Raw genomic sequence first — 18,559 nt, forward strand, 5'->3', positions numbered from 1 at the left:
CTGTATTAATTTTTCAGCCTTACAGCCAACATTTAGCAGAGGAGTTTTTCTTTCGATATGATAATACGTGAAAACAGAACACCCACTTCAAGAACACCTTACTCCAAAGGCAGGATTCAACTTAATATGAAATGTACACTTTGTTATAAAAAGTATCTGGACACCCCCAAAAACATATGGTTTTCATATTAGGTGCATTGTGCTGCCACCTACTGCCATATACTCCATATCAGCGACCTCAGTAGTCATTAGACATCGTGAGAGAGCAGAATGGGGTGCTCCCCAGAACTCGCAGACTTCAAACGTGGTCAGGTGACTGGGTGTCACATGTGTCATACATCTGTATCCAAGATTTCCACACTCATAAACATCCCTGGGTCCACTGTTTCTGATGTGATAGTGAAGTGGAAATGCGAAGGGACACGTACAGCAAAAAAGCGTACAGGCTGACCTTGTCTGTTGACTGACAGAGACCACCCACAGTTGAAGAGGTTCTTAATATGTAATAGGCAGACATCTATCCAGACCATCACACAGGAATTCCAAACTGCATCAGGGTCCACTGCAAGTACTATGACAGTTAGGCGGGAGGTGAGAAAACTTGGATTTCATGGTCGAGGGACTGCTCATAAGCCATACATCATGCCAGTAAATGCCAGATGACACCTCGCTTGGTGTAAGGAGCATAAACATTGGATGATTGAACAGTGGAAAATGGCTGTGTGGAGTGACAAATAAAGGTACACAATGTGGCGATCTGATGGCAAGGTGTGGGTATGACCAATACCCGGTGACTGTCATCTGCCAGTGTGTGTAGTGCCAACAGTAAAATTCGGGGGTGGTGGTGTTATGGTGTGGTCGTGTTTTTCATGGAGGGGGTTTGAACCCCATAAAGGTTTGCATGGCACTATCATAGAAGAGGCCTACATTGATGTTTTAAGCACATTCATGCTTACCACTGTTGAAGAGCAATTCAGGGATGGCGATTGCATCTTTCAACATAATCGAGCACCTGTTAATAATGCACAGCCTGTGGCAGAGTCTTTACATGACAATAACATCCCTGTGATGGACTGGTCTGCACAGAGTCCTCACCTGAATCCGATAGAACACTTTTGGGATGTTTTGGAATGCCCACGTGGTGCCAGGCCTCACCGACTGACATTAATACCTCTCCTTAGTGCAGCACTCTGTGAAGAATGGGCTGCCATTCCCTGAGAAACCTTCCAGCAAGTGATTGAACATATGCCTGCAAGAGTGGAAGCTGTCATCAAGGCTAAGGGTGGGCCAACATTATATTGAATTCCAGCATTACCAATGGAGGGCGCCATGAATTTGTTAGTCATTTTCAGCCAGATGTCCAGATACTTTTGATCACATAGTGTAGCATGCTTAATTCAACCATGGGCATGCCGTTGACACCTCTCACTAAGCCTTTATCATAACTACCAAAAATTGTCAACACAAAGGAATTTATGATATTTAGCTGCTAGTGGTCATTGATTTATATTAACGAGGAGGTTGAAAATTTGTGCCAGACCAGGATTCGAACCTTGGTCTCCTATTCACTAGGCAGATGCTCTGAGCACTAAGCCATCCAGATACAATGGTCATCACAACTGCATGCACCAACTAAGTATGACTCCTGTCAGACCCAAATTCCAACTTATCCACAGAGTACTAATATAGTGCCCCTGCCCACTATCCTCATTACTCGCAGCATTTCACTGATTATCATAAGAGTTTGAGTCGAAACAGACACCAGTCACATAATTAAGGTGAGGTTGGCTAGTGATTCCTTCTGTGCAAATGTACACCATGCATTAACTCTTACAGGAATTGGTGGGACACTGTGAGTAATGAGTATATTGGGCAGGGGTACTACATCAGTAGTATGTGGATATGTTGAGAGTTTTGGTCTGATGGGAGGCATGCTAGGGTAGTCTGTGCAGTTGTGATGATCACTATGTGTGAATGGCTTAGTGAACAGAGCATCTGCATAGTGACCAGGAGATGAGGGTTCAAATCCCAGTCTGACACAAATTTTCAACTACCCCCACTGATATAAATCAATGCTCACTAGCAGATAAATGTCATTAATTCCTCTGTGTCTTGATTTACAATGGCTGCAGGATCAGAATGGTGTCTGTTGTTTTGAACATGTCTGGAAAAGCAAGTACCACATATATAATAAAAGTAAGACTGGCTAATGATCCCTTCAGTGCAAATGCACACTATGCATGAACTCTTTCAGGAACTGATGAAACACTGTGAGTAATGAGGACAATGGGTAGGGGCACTATGTCAGTAGTGTGTGCATTAGTTGAAAATTTGGGTGCAACAGGAGGCATGCTTGGGTAGTCTGTGTGTTGTGTTGGCAGAAGAGCCAACACCGTGTTATGAGAGGAGGCCGAAATGCACACGTTTTAGCTCATGCAGGCTGGTGTGAGGAGGGTTGGACTATACTGACGTGAGGTCTGGAACATGACAAGGAATTAGAATTCAGAAAGTGGACGTAATTAGTTTGATACTTAACTTTAATCCATCAATGATGAATGTCGCTCTTGATGGTACATGATTCACAATATTATCTGTTCAGAATACATTCTTGAAGTAATTATAGTAACTGAATATGTCGCCTTGCTTAGTTGTAGCAAATGATGTAGCTGAAGGCTATGCTAAACTGTCATCTCTGCAAATGAGAGCATATGTAGGCATGAACCATCGCTAGCAAAGTCGGCTGTACAACTGGAGCGAGTGCTAGGGAGTCTCTCTAGACTAGGCCTGCCGTGTGGCGGCACTCGGTCTGCAATCACTGATAGTGGCGACACGCAGGTCCGACATATACTAACGGACCGCGGCCGATTTAAAAGCTACCACCTAGCAAGTGTGGTGTCTGGCGGTGACACCACACTGTGCAGTTGTGTTGACCACTTTGTATGCATGGCTTAAAGGTCAAAGTAGTTACCTAGTGAGCAGGAGACTCAGGTTTGAATTCTGGTCCAGAACAGACTTTCAACTTTCCCCATTGATGTAAATCAATGTCCACTAGGAGTTAAATGTCATAAATTCCTTTGTGTCTTGATTCATGATGGCTACAGGATCAAAATGGAGTCTTTCCTTCTGGAAAGAACAGACACCATATATATATATATATATATATATATATATATATATATATATATATATATATATATATATATATATATATATATATATCAGGTATAATTTCTTCAATTCTGAGCATTATGAAGCAAGAGTTTTCACTTAAATTTACTTCATGAGATATCATGATTTGAGGATATTGTCAGTTCATTGCTACGGAAAAATACATGTGTCAAAAGTGCAGTTTAAGCACCAACACCTAGTCACTTCTGAAAACTAACTGTTCCTGATTCAGTGTAATTAATTGGTTAATCTCAAAACTCCATACCTCAAAAGTTATTAATTAAGATCCAGTCTAAAGGAACCATCCATTTTTGAACCATCTCATGTTTCTAAAATCTATTTTGATAATATTACAGCCCAAACTTTTCTGATCACAGTGATGTTCATAGATTTCCCATTTCTTGGAGTTACGGAAAATATTCAAAATTTAACCTTTTATTAAACATATACTTATATGGACCTGCAGCCATCTAGAACTAAATTAGAATTATATATTAATGCCTTCAGTTGCTGATGAGCATTGACATATATTGTAGTGTTAGCAGAAAAGCCAACACTGTTTTTCTAGAGGAGGCCGAAATGCACGCGTTTAATTACACGCTGACTGGCGTGAGGTCTGGAACAGGACAATATCTTGAGAATTGCAAATAAAGTAAGTAGTTGATATAATACTTAACTTTAATCCACAATTGTAGAACATCTCTCTTGATGATACATGCTTCACAATATTAATTATCAATTGAATACGGCGCCTTGCTAGGTCGTAGCAAATGTAGCTGAAGGCTATGCTAACTATCGTCTCGGCAAATGAGAGCGTAGTTGTCAGTGAACCATTCCTTGCAAAGTCGGCTGTACAACTGGGGCGAGTGCCAGTACGTCTCTCTAGACCTGCCGTGTGGCGGCGCTTGGTCTGCTATCACTGACAGTGGCGACACGCGGGTCCGACGTATACTAATGGACCGCGGCCGATTTAAAGGCTACCACCTAGCAAGTGTGGTGTCTGGCAGTGACACCACATATATCAACGGGGACAGGTGAAAATGTGTGCCCCGACTGGGACTCAAACCCGGGATCTCCTGCTTACATGGCAGAAACTCTAACCATCTGAGCCACAGAGGGCACAGAGGATAGTGTGACTGCGGGGACTATCTAGCACACGCCTCCCGCGATACCCACATTCTCACCTTATATGTCCACACACTACATTCTTAGTGTCCATACCCAACACACTCATTACTCGTGGAAGACATTCTTACCAAGTCCCGCAAGAATTTGGGTAATATGTGAGCATCCACAAAGAAGAAGGGGGTCATGGTCAGTATTGCCAGAACTATACACTTATATAGATATGGTGTCTGTTCTTTTGGACATGTCCGAAAGAACAGACACCATTGATGACCTGCACCTGTCTAGAAGGAAATTAGAATTATATATTAATAGTTTCAGCTGCTGACGGGCGTTAATATATATCAATGGGGACAGGTGAAAACGTGACCCCGACCGGGACTTGAACCCAGGATCTCCTGCTTACATGGCAGATGCTCTATCCTTCTGAGCCACCAAGGGCACAGAGGATAGTGTGACTACAGGGACTACCTCGTGCATGCGTCTCGCGAGACCCACATTCTCACCTTATATGTCTACACACTACACTCGTAATGTCCCTACCCAACACACTCATTACTTGTGGAAGACATTCTTACCAAGAGTTCAGGGTAATATGTGTGCATCCACACAGAAGATGAAGGTCATAGCCGGTATTGCCAGAACTACATACTTATATTGATATGTCAGAAAGAACAGATGCCATATCCTTATAAGTATATAGTTCTGGCAATACTGGCCATGACCTTCTCCTTCTGTGTGGATACACACATATTACCCAAACTCTTACGGGATGTGGTAAGAATGTCTTCCACGAGTTATGAGTGTGTTGGGTAGGAACACTATGAATGTAGTGTGTGGACATATAAGGTGAGAATGTGGATCTTGCAGGAGGTGTGCACGAGATAGTCCCTACAGTCACACTATCCTCTGTGCCCTTGGTGGCTCAGATGGTTAGAGCATCTACCATGTAAGCAGGATGTTGTGAGTTGGCAGGAGAGCCAACACCGGGTTACAAGAGGAAGCCAAAAAGCACGCGTTTTAGCTCCCGCAGGCTGGCATGAGGTCTGGAACAGGACAAGGAAATTAGAATTTAGAAAAACGGACATAGCTGGTGGAATACTTAACTTTAATCCATTAATGGTGAATGTCAGTCTTGACGGTACATTATTACAGTATCAATAGTAACTGGTACTGGCGCCTTGCTAGGTCGTAGCAAATGACGTAGATGAAGGCTATGCTAACTATCGTCTCGGCAAATGAGAGCGTAATTTGTCAGTGAACCATCGCTAGCAAAGTCGGCTGTACAACTGGGGCGAGTGCTAGGAAGTCGCTCTAGACCTGCCGTGTGGCGGCGCTCGGTCTGCAATCACTGATAGTGGCGACACGCGGGTCCGACGTATACTAACGGACTGCGGCCGATTTAAAGGCTACCACCTAGCAAGTGTGGTGTCTGGCAGTGACACCACACAGGAGATCCTGGGTTTGAGTCCCAGTCTGGACACACATTTCCACCTGTCCCCGTTTGTATATATCAATGCCCATGAGCAGCTGAAGGTATTAATATATAATTCTAATTTTATTAAACAGGTTATAAATGGCAGCTCTATTGAAAGCCAGAAAAGTTTTATTTCACATCAAATTACAATATCAAAAAGTAGTGCCTTGTCTTTTTGAAAAACACCAGGATACAAAAAATGTGATATATAAAACAATGAAAAATCCTGGATGGAATAACGCCAATATTATGACAAGGACAGATTGCTGGTCACCATATAGAGGAGATAGTGATTCACAGACAGGCACAACAAAGACTGCTATACACTTGAGCTTTTTGGCAAAAGGCCTTCTGAAGTTTCACACGAGCACAACTTGCACACCCACAGGCATGCCCACTGTCTCTATCTACTACTGAGGTTGGACAGCATACAACAACTGTGCCTGATAGGGGAAGCAATCTGTGGGTGGTCAGGGTAAGAGGCTGGCGGGGTTGTGGGTGGGGGGGAGATAGCTGTTTTGGGAGGGGGTGGGTGGATGATAAGCTGCAGTGACAGTCAGTGCAGTCATGTAGCTTTGTGCTGTGCATGGGCGAGAAGGTTGATACAGTGTGCATTTTGGAAGGTGACAGGCAAAATACAGGAAAGTAGAGAAAGAAAAGGACAGACAGACACTGAGTATAGTAATGTGTTAGAGAATAGAGAATAGCAACAAAGGAAAACAGCATTAGGTTTTGGGATGGAAGAAAAGCCTCTAGACAAAATTGAATGATGGAAAATCCATGATGGAATTACAACAATATTATGAAAAAGATAGATCGCTACTCACCATATAGAGGAGACACTGAGTTGTAGAGTAGCACAACAAAAGCGTAACTATACATTTGAGCTCTCAGCCAAAAGGCCTTCTTCTAAATTAATGTCTCCTCTACATGATGAGTAGCAATTTCCATAATATTGTCATTATTCCAACCTGGATTTTCCATTGTTTGATTTTGCCTAGAGATTTTTCTTCCATCCTAGAACCCAGTGCTGTTTTGGAATTACTTTATTCAGAGTCCATCCTTCTCTTTCTCTTCGTTCCTGTGTTTTATCTCTCATGTTCCAAACTGCACACACTCTTACTTATGAGCTGTGTGATCACACTGATCATTGGAGCAGTACCTTACATCCAACAGCTACCCCCTCCCCCCCCCCCCCTTCTTTCTACCCTGCTATCCCTCCACTCCCCACCCCAGTCTCTTACACCCATCACCCACAGATAGCTTCTCCCATCAGGTGTAGTTGCTGTTTGCAATCCGACTTCAATGGTCAGAGAAGGTGGTCATGTGTGTGTGAGTTGTGCTTGTGTGAATGTGTGGGTGTTTTCTACTTTAGAATAAGGCCTATAAGCTCAAATGTATATCAGACTTTTTGTTGTTCCTGTCTGTGACTCAACACCTACTCCACATGGTGAGTAGCAATTATCATTTTCATAATATTGTTATTGGTACATGAAATGATTAGTCACAAAAATACAGCGTGGTTGACTCTATATTCACTCTTTATTATTATTATTATTATTATTATTATTATTATCATTATTATTATTCTGTTTATCCATTTCTTGTAACTGACAAAAGAAATGTGAAGTTGCAAGCTGCTGCAAAAAGGTGAGGGTGGACAGGGCAATCAGCCAGTCTATTCATGAGAGCACGGGTTATGTTACTAACAGTGGCAAAACACTATTTGAACATTGTAAAGTGTGTCATGTAGGAATACTATAGAAATAATCAGATACTGAACTAATATCATTGTACATGTATTTAAGCAAGTATTGAGTATTTATTCACATTTACCCCAAGACTCATTTTTTGAATTGTAACTGGTATTATCAACATTATGTATGTTTTGTGGGAATAAACTGAACATACATAGTATTATCATGTGCCAGTGTTTTCAATTGCCACTAATACAGTTCCATATTCTGATGCACCACTACTATTAAAGTTTTAGACTTTGTTGGTGACAAATGGAGAAGCTTGACATGGTAGGATATGAGGAAAAGGCAAATATAAAAATGATTCAAATACAGTAGCCTTCGATATCTGTTGACATATACACAACTGAGTACAACTGGTACCAGTTGAAACCTGCAGTACTTAGTTGCTGGAAACATGCCTCACACACTTGATGACCTCAGATGGCCCTCCATTGAAGAGTGGAGCTAGTTGGAGCAGCAACATCATGAGCACTTTGTGGACAGTTTTCTAAGAATTGAGCAAGCACGTTACAGTGAATGGGGTGGAGCAACAAAGTATTCAATGCTACACACCACCAAATTTTTATTTCACAAATATGCAGAGACCTACACTTCCAAAGAGATTGTTTTTATTTTGGTTATTGTTTTTATTGCATAGTAATATTATTTTTATGGCCCTTCATACCACAATACTCATAAAGTATCCCTGAACAACCACCAAAATTCTTTCAGTTGAGTTTGGGTTCTCTCCTTGTATAAATTTGTATATTGTTGTGCAGTAACTTTTATTACATGTTACTCCACATTACTGAAAGATATGTTCATCCTGGATTGACTTTTGCATTACTTCATTTATGTTGGTAGGTGGCCTAGCACAACAAACAGGAGCATTGCATGTTGGTGACCGTTTATTAGCCATCAATGGTCAGTCACTACAAGGGAAACCACTATCAGAAGGAATTGCCCTTCTTCAGAGTTCTGGAGATACTGTGACTCTAAAAGTGGAAAGGAGTATTACGCGTAAGTGAGCATGTTGAATCTAATGTCAAGCTATGAAGTTAAATAGACTATTTCTTTTATAAAAAAGACAAAATAGTTAGTTTGTGTTACAAATACTCTGTAACACATATTTAATTTAATCAAAGTATTGTTACTTACAGAGAAAAAATGTCAGTACTTGTGTAGTAAAAAACCAGCAATCTGAAATAAAACCTGGTATAGCACATTAAATAGTATTTTGGTATGCAATTAATAGTGAAATTTCAGTTTTAACGCTATAGTGCACTGAACTGGATTTCTTCTCTAAATTTTTATTGCTTCAAGCTAACAAGTTAAAGAAACATGGACCCATCTACTGGAGAGCCTTAAATGAATATCATGTTAATCCTGATGAACTACATTTTTTAAGTGACTAGATGTCCCATTAATGACAAGGTCACTACAGAATATAAACTCAGTTTGGACAAGAATGGGGTGGAATTACAGTCATAATCTTTCAAAGAAGTCATCCTGGCATACATGATCTAGGAAAATCACATAAAACCAAAAAAAAGATGGCAGAACTCCTCTCAAACACAGCCTCATTTGTTAACACGGGAACTGCTTTGAAGTCCTGTATTCACTTGGCAAGCTGGTAAACTATGTAGAAAATATTATTTATTTTCCCTAGGAATATAGGAGTTATTGACACCATTTGTCTGTGATATGATTTCTTCTGTTGTTCAAACAATTTTTATCATCCCTAAAATACATTGCTGCTTTACACTAATTTCATCAGGATTTCAGTTATTGGAGTTATTGCTATCATTCCATAAAATGTATAGCCATAACATAATGTAATGTTTTCTACGTTATCTTCACACAAATACAGTACTACTGTTTGCTTTCAGTCAAATGGCATTAGTTACGAGTAACGTTCCATGTTCACATGGTGTCACTGTATGGTGTTTCAGACTTGATTCTGTTTGATAAAATATTTGTTGTACAGAGCTAAAATGACTGTATGTGAGGTTCAGTAGTTTGATTCACAAGATAACAACTTTGTAAATAAGTTTTCTTACATTGTTAATAAGAACATGTTCTGCTGAATGATGGTGAGCAGTTAAAAGTGTAGGCTCAGTCAAGGCTATTACACATAAATGTGACTTAAGTAGTCAGAACAATTTCAAATATGAGCCATCACAAATCAACTCAAACTAATATTTGTCATTCTTATGAAAATCTTCATGGGCTATCCTACAATGCAGTAGGAATAAGACCTCTCAAATAAATCAGTGACAGAGAATCTGATTTAATCAGCATCTCAGGATTGTAACCAAAATGAGATGTTGCACTTTTTACAAGAGTATTCACCACAATGGAATTGTAATAATTTAAAATAATGCACTGGATTCAGTCTTAAATCTAATTGGAACAATTTATTAATTTATATGTAGCCTAACAGGAGTGGAGAGAAACAAGTGACAAGTTACAGCTTTGAGCTGATCTACTTTACATGCTGGAATAGATCCATCAGAACAATATTAGTAAAAGAGTAGATTAATTACTTTTGAATACATTATGGAAGTGACAGTGATCAATTTGTTACAAATATTTACTATTAAAAACAATCTTGATCACAATTTATTTATTACGGTGACTGGTTTCCAGTGATTGTGATCAAGTTTTTTTTTAATAGTAAAAAAGAGTAGATTGCTACTCATCATAGAGATAATCTATTGAGTTGCAGACAGGTACAACAAAAAGACTGTTACACTTTATGGCTTTGGCCAGAGCCTTCTTCAGCAAAAAAAGCGCACACATTTTCTTGTGCCTGTCTGTAACTCAACAGCTCATGTATACAGGGAGAAGCAATCTATCCTTTTCCTAATATTGTTGACCTTCCAACATGGAGTATCCACTGTTAGAAGAGAATTCTCTTTGCATGTAGTTCCTCAGATACAAATCCCAGACTAGTGCAAAATTTTAATTTCTCATAGGTGTTAATAGTGATTTTTATTTTGATTATTTGGATTTATTTGTCTATTAGCCCACAGATCTAGAATCTACAGATGTAGTGAGTATCTAAGTGTAAATATGCACTGTAAAATATTAAAGCAAATAAACAGAACTGCTTGCCAATGATGATAAAATTTCAAGTCACATTTAACAGATGGTTCATTTCAAGCACCTAAACTTATACATAGAGCCAAATAATTTATTTTTAAAAGTTTTCTACAACTATTTTAGGAGCATTATTTTTATCAATGTAATACAAAATAACTGTTTACCTGTTGGTTAAAATAGTAATATATAGAATACTTTTTCAGAAATTCCTCTTATTGAAATTCAAGCAGAAGGTTTGATCCATGGAAGACAGTTTTGTTCAGCTTTGCCATCTGTTGATAGTGCAGTGGCATCATGGGAAAGTAGTATAAGAGGCAACACTCCTCCTCAGACTGCACACGATGACTACTGTGGAGGTAAATGGGAGTGTTACAGTTTAACAAATTATTTATATCATTTAAAAAGTTCAAATTAATGACTGAATATAATAGACAGAAACATTCCACGTGGGAAAAATATATCTAAAAACACAGATGATGTGGCTTACTGAACGAAAGTGCTGGCAGGTCGATAGACACACAAACAAACACAAACATGCACACAAAATTCAAGCTTTTGCAACAAACTGTTGCCTCATCAGGAAAGAGGGAAGGAGAGGAAAAGACGAAAGGATGTGGGTTTTAAGGGAGAGGGTAAGGAGTCATTCCAATCCCGGGAGCGGAAAGACTTACCTTAGGGGGAAAAAAGGACAGGTATACACTCGCACACACACACATATCCATCCGCACATACACAGACACAAGCACACATTTGTAAAGGCAAAGAGTTTGGGCAGAGATGTCAGTCGAGGCGGAAGTACAGAGGCAAAGATGTTGTTGAAAGACAGGTGAGATATGAGCGGCAGCAAATTGAAATTAGCGGAGATTGAGGCCTGGCGGGTAACGAGAAGAGAGGATATACTGAAGGGCAAGTTCCCATCTCCGGAGTTCTGACAGGTTGGTGTTAGTGGGAAGTATCCAGATAACCCGGACGGTGTAACACTGTGCCAAGATGTGCTGGCCGTGCACCAAGGCATGTTTAGCCACAGGGTGATCCTCATTACCAACAAACACTGTCTGCCTGTGTCCATTCATGTGAATGGACAGTTTGTTGCTGGTCATTCCCACATAGAAAGCTTCACAGTGTAGGCAGGTCAGTTGGTAGATCACGTGGGTGCTTTCACACGTGGCTCTGCCTTTGATTGTGTACACCTTCTGGGTTACAGGACTGGAGTAGGTGGTGGTGGGAGGGTGCATGGGACAGGTTTTACATCGGGGGTGGTTACAAGGGTAGGAGCCAGAGGGTAGGGAAGGTGGTTTGGGGATTTCATAGGGATGAACTAAGAGGTTATGCAGGTTAGGTGGACGGCGGAAAGACACTCTTGGTGGAGTGGGGAGGATTTCATGAAGGCTGGATCTCATTTCAGGGCAGGATTTGAGGAAGTCGTATCCCTGCTGGAGAGCCACATTCAGAGTCTGATCCAGTCCCGGAAAGTATCCTGTCACAAGTGGGGCACTTTTGGGGTTCTTCTGTGCGAGGTTCTGCGTTTGAGGAGATGTGGAAATGGCTCTGGTTATTTGCTTCTGTACCAGGTCGGGAGGGTAGTTGCGGGATGCGAAAGCTGTTTTCAGGTTGTTGGTGTAATGGTTCAGGGATTCCGGACTGGAGCAGATTCATTTGCCACGAAGACCTAGGCTGTAGGGAAGGGACCGTTTGATGTGGAATGGGTGGCAGCTGTCATAATGGAGGTATTGTTGCTTGTTGGTGGGTTTGATGTGGACGGACGTGTGAAGCTGGCCATTGGACAGGAGGAGGTGAACGTCAAGGAAAGTGGCATGGGATTTTGAGTAGGACCAGGTGAATCTGATGGAACCAAAGGAGTTGAGGTTGGAGAGGAAATTCTGGAGTTCTTCTTCACTGTGAGCCCAGATCATGAAGATGTCATCAATAAATCTGTACCAAACTTTGGGTTGGCAGGTCTGGGTAACCAAGAAGGCTTCCTCTAAGCGACCCATGAATAGGTTGGCATACGAGGGGGCCATCATGGTGCCCATGGCTGTTCCCTTTAATCGTTGGTATGTCTGGCCCTCCAAAGTGAAGAAGTTGTGGGTCAGACTCTGAATGTGGCTCTCCAGCAGGGATACGACTTCCTCAAATCCTGCCCTGAAATGAGATCCATCCTTCATGAAATCCTCCCCACTCCACCAAGACTGTCTTTCCGCCGTCCACCTAACCTGCATAACCTCTTAGTTCATCCCTATGAAATCCCCAAACCACCTTCCCTACCCTCTGGCTCCTACCCTTGTAACCACCCCCGATGTAAAACCTGTCCCATTCACCCTCCCACCACCACCTACTCCAGTCCTGTAACCCGGAAGGTGTACACAATCAAAAGCAGAGCCACATGTGAAAGCACCCACGTGATTTACCAACTGACCTGCCTACACTGTGAAGCTTTCTATGTGGGAATGACCAGCAACAAACTGTCCATTCGTATGAATGGACACAGGCAGACAGTGTTTGTTGGTAATGAGGATCACCCTGTGGCTAAACATGCCTTGGTGCACGGCCAGCACATCTTGGCACAGTGTTACACCGTCCGGGTTATCTGGATACTTCCCACTAACACCAACCTGTCAGAACTCCGGAGATGGGAACTTGCCCTTCAGTATATCCTCTCTTCTCGTTACCCGCCAGGCCTCAATCTCCACTAATTTCAATTTGCCGCCGCTCATACCTCACCTGTCTTTCAACAACATCTTTGCCTCTGTACTTCCGCCTCGACTGACATCTCTGCCCAAACTCTTTGCCTTTACAAATGTCTGCTTGTGTCTGTGTATGTGCAGATGGATATGTGTGTGTGTGCGAGTGTATACCTGTCCTTTTTTCCCCCTAAGGTAAGTCTTTCCGCTCCCGGGATTGGAATGACTCCTTACCCTCTCCCTTAAAACCCACATCCTTTCGTCTTTCCCTCTCCTTCCCTCTTTCCTGATGAGGCAACAGTTTGTTGCAAAAGCTTGAATTTTGTGTGTATGTTTGTGTGTCTATCGACCTGCCAGCACTTTCGTTCGGTAAGTCACATCACATGTGTTTTTAGATATATTTAAAAAGTTCAGTTTCTCCCTCTCCTATTTTAATGTTATATTACATTAATTATTATAGATAGGGATTGAGATGGCGTTGAAAGGTGAGATGACTATAAAAAATCATTCCGCATGCTGAACAAACTGGGAAAAACTGGCATAATGTATTCTTATAGTTGAGTGCATCACTTATCACGTTTTGTTGGTTGTTGCTTGCTTGGAAAAGTCTCTATTAATCTTTACTTCTACCACATAAATCTTCATTTCCTGCACATGCTAACTGCTAAAAGATGAACTATTATCAGAATACCAGGTCAACAATTTTATTCAACTTAGTGTTGGTCTGTCTCAGGTGACAGAGGATATAAGATCACTCTGTAAGAGTTCACCAAAGAAAACACCATGGTTATAGCGGATGGGGTGGGTAATAGTACTGACAGAGATCCTGAGTACAGTATTGAGTGTGACCTGATAAAGATAGTATCAGTGTAAAGAGATACCAATGTTAATTTGTATCTGGTTTGAGATATCATGACCGATAATTGTGAGTCAGAATAGCTGCTTATGTTGAGTGTAGGATTACACATTTGTGTGGTCCCTGTTAATTCGATCAGCAGATGCAATTATACTAGAAATAGCTTTTGCACCAACAGGAAAGGAAAGGGCAAACTGGCTGTGCTAATAGCAGAAAACCTAAGGAGGGTGGGAGGCAATGTGATGAGTAGTAAAATACCAGTTGTTACAGGGGTCAGAGTGGCATATTTTTAGGGTAGGGAGGACAAGAGAAAACCATATTTTAAGAGAGATTTGAACTGAAACAAACATTCAGCTTGAGAAAGAAGTCAAACAGGATAATTCTAGCATACCCCACCAGTACAATCAGACTTTATTTGAAACTTTTCAGCAATCAATCCAAATTTTATTTTGATCCACTTATGTCGCTGTTAGTGCTTGCATTAGAATATTCTATGACTGTGGATCAAAAAACAATGACATACTTACTTGCACTGATGATTTAAAATCATCAAACTCAGTTTACATAAACTGCCATTCTGAACTTCATATTGCCACTGGTATAGATATGTCAAGTGTTGCAGGATTTAGTTTAGCATCTCACTAATGTAAAGCACAAATGAAGAAGGAGTGGCACATTCATCAGGAATGTTCATATTCTTAAGAGTATAGAAATAAATAATTTTTCCTTGGAACAGCATATGTAAGTATGTTCAACAGAAATTTAATTTCATAATAAATGCTTTATAATAGTAAGTGTGTCCTGAGCACCTGCATATAATTTTAATCTGCTCTTAAATCACATTGAGGATCTATTGGCCTATTTATCAGTAAAAATTAAAAAAAGAAAAAATTAGTGGTTGCAGTTGATTTTAATATACTGTTGTAGAAATTAATTCAGTAATAATTTATTACAGCCAGTAGCATTGTCAATCAGCTTCATTCCTACAGTGAACTTCCCAACTACAGTAGCTAATAGCTCAAAAACAGCCATTGGTAATGTGTTTATAGAGAGGTCTAATGAATAAAATTAGGTGTCAAAACCAGTATAAAATGACTATTTATACCATGTAGTGTGGTCCCATATGTTAAATGTTGGTACTGATCTGGATAAAAATCTACTAAGATAAAAATTAATTAGTGCAGCAAACTCCTCAAAGACATGAACCGAAGTGACATATACATTGCTCATGAGATGAGTGAAAAATACAACACATTTATTAATGGTGGCATTATCTTCTCTGAAAACAACTTTCCTACAAAGGCAACACAGAGTAGACCAAAGTCTACAAGAAGCCCAGTCGGAAACACTCTGATACTGACACTATATCTAATCAAAATGAGTATTGCAAAATATTGAAGATAGTAATCACAGCAAATGCATAATGAAATACAGATGGTCACATCAGACAGCAAAAGGGTGACAATATGGCATACAATGAGGGAGGAGACTGGTAAAACCAGAGATGAGGAGTGGCAGCTAGCTCTAAGAGTAAATGATATACTGGAAATAGATGTGTGCAGTGGTGTGAACCTTTTTAACAAGCATTTCATAACTATTACTGAAACTATGGGATTGTTGGGTTCAGTATTCACTGCCACGGACTATTCAGACCATTTAGTAACATGAGTACACCAGAACTAGTAATTTCAATCATAAAATCTTTAAAATCAAAAGTTGCTGGAGCTATGGTCACCATATTAAGCTATTTGTGTAATCAATTGTCTATCACTGGAATGTTTCCCAATTGGCTTAATATGCTGAAGAAGTTGAGCCCCAGAATAAGAAAGAAGATAAAGAGATATCATCAATTTTCTGTACAGTTCCACTTTTACCATATCCATTAAAATTTTAGAAAAGGTGATACACAACTAACCCTCAGACTACAAATAATATAATGTCACTGTTTAGAGTTTTAATTGGTTCCAATATTGAGAGAGCTATTTACACATACAGCAAGAATGTACATAATGGACTAGACCATAAATTACAGGCTAGAGGTACCTCATTTTAATGTTTAAATCACAATATCCATTTAAGCATATTAGATTATTATGGTGTAACAGGAAATGATACAAATTGGTGGGAAACATACCAGTAGTATGTCAATAAGAAAGTTTCCTGTATTGAGCTATCCATCAGCATCCACTTGGTAACTAATTAATGTGGTGTTGTAAAGATTTGACATTTCACCAATAATATTACCAGATGCCAAGTCTGTTTTGTTTTTAGGGGATATAAACAATGCAATAATCATCAAAACAATAACAGTTTTTGAAAAATAAGTTAATGAAATTTAAATTGACATTAACAAATGGTCCCTAACCAATATTTTGTCACTAAACTTTGGAAAGAGACATTATATGCAGTTGAGGGCTTTTATGAAGTTTCCTCTCACAGTGTACACAAATTCTGATGACAAGCAGATAGAAGAGATTTACACTGTTAAATTCTTTGGTCTGCAACTTCACAGTAAATTCAGTTTGGAGGAACGTACAACAGAACTACTAAAGTACCTAAGAAAATCTTTATTTTCACTGCACATGTAGTCAAATGTAAGTAATTTGAAGGTAAAACAAGCTAGCATTCCATTCCATAATTTCATGTGGGTTTATCTTTGGGGTAACTCATTGAGCCAAGTTAAAGTTTTCAGAGTCCAGATACATGTACAACACCAGACAAAGTTGTGAGGCTCCCAGAAGACATAGTCAGATGACAATGTAATTTTGTATATTTACACGCCATTGGTGGGTATGTAAATTGTTAGAGCAGCAGTTCTCTGTGACAGGTAGGTTGACCAGAAGAGTGCATTAGTGTTATTCAAGTTTGGTGTTATTACCAGGCCTGGCAGGGCATTTAATGGGTGTGAACAATATCAGATTTTGAGTGGGTACAGTAAAGAACACAGAGATGCTGCATGCACATGTGAGACAACATTATCAGTGCCTGACAGTTTGGAATGAGCTTCATTGTGGGTCTCCATTTGGTCAATTGGTACAATCATGGAATATCCAGATTTGTGGGACATTTTGATGTGGCATCATCCCAATGTTGGATGGCATGAAAACTTGAGGGCAGGTATACTTGCCGTCAAGGTTCTTATCATCCACATCATATCACCTTGAGAGAGGAAACCGTACTGTGCACCAGGCATATCGTAACCCCTTCACATCTACATTTGTCATTTCAGAAAAGTAATGGACTCCCTGCCAATTTCTTTGTCATCCTGCACTATTGGTCAGAGACTAATAGCACCTGGAATAGGATATTACCAATCAATATCTAGCCTTCCTTTACCACCACAAAACAACACAAGTGGCTATATTTGACATGGTGCAATGACTGGGAAATATGGACTGCTCATGAATATTATCACATTGCGTTCAGTGCTGCACTACCCTGGGTGATCATCAGCAAATATGGTGGCTTCATTGTGGGTCTCCATTTTGTCAGCTTTTAGAATCATGGAATATCCAGATTTGTAGGATGTTTTGATGTGGCATCACCCCAATGATGGATGGCATGGAAACTTGAGGGCAGGCATACTCATCATCAAGGTTTTTATAAATCACGTCACATCACCTTGAGAGAGGAAACCATAATGTGCACCAGGCATATCGTAACCCCTTCACGTCCGCATCTGCCATCTGAGAACAAGTAATGGACTCCCTGCAAATTTCTTTGTCATCCTGCATTATTGGTCAGAGACTACCAGCTGGACTAGGAAACTACCATTCAACCAAAATGTTTAGATATGTGCCATAAGGCACAGCAAAGCCTGATCAGGCACAGCTCAGATGCATATAAATACCTAGCAATTTAACACTTAAGTCACTTCTGTTAGTAGCACAGCTCTATCACCATGACACTGTGATGCTTGGGCTCTATAATTTAACTCTGCATCAGGGCAGACTAACCTGAAACCACAGCACCTGGAGCTGTCACCACATTTGGCTTCAGATCTGGAAAGCAGGTTGCCAGCCATTAGTGTACAGTAATGGGTCACTGCCATAATGTCACCTGCCTTCCATCTGCTGGAGAGCATAGGGTGTATGAGGCATGCCACAACACAAGTGGCCATTGCTGGCCATGAATGCATGGAGCAGTTGTGTCATGAGCCACTTCCTACCTGATGCTGCAGTCTGTCAATGTTGTGAGGTGACAATATGCAGGAGGCTGCTGGATGTCTCAGTCATGCTGCCACTTCCTGTACTGAGCCATGGTGGAGGGTCATAATAAAGTAATTTGGAATTTCAGGCTGCTTGATTGGCACCGTGTAAAGTCTCCCTACACCCCAAATCCACCAGCTATTGCATACAGAATATATATTTTTAGATTTATTAAGAGTTGTGTTCATTTGTGAAACAAA

General features: G+C 40.4%; 1 protein-coding gene across 2 annotated transcripts in view; it reads left to right on the plus strand.

Moving 5' to 3' along the window:
* LOC124722935 (glutamate receptor-interacting protein 2) overlaps positions 1-18,559 on the plus strand; it is a 454,066-nt gene that overhangs the window by 354,965 nt on the left and 80,542 nt on the right. For both annotated transcript variants that reach the window (XM_047248095.1, XM_047248096.1), the window contains exons 11-12: positions 8,374-8,529; positions 10,818-10,970. In XM_047248095.1, coding sequence (XP_047104051.1) covers positions 8,374-8,529; positions 10,818-10,970 — 309 coding nt within the window. The remainder of the gene's footprint in view (positions 1-8,373; positions 8,530-10,817; positions 10,971-18,559) is intronic.

Source organism: Schistocerca piceifrons, chromosome X (genome assembly GCF_021461385.2).
Source record: "Schistocerca piceifrons isolate TAMUIC-IGC-003096 chromosome X, iqSchPice1.1, whole genome shotgun sequence".
Taxonomy (NCBI): Eukaryota; Metazoa; Arthropoda; class Insecta; order Orthoptera; family Acrididae; genus Schistocerca; species Schistocerca piceifrons.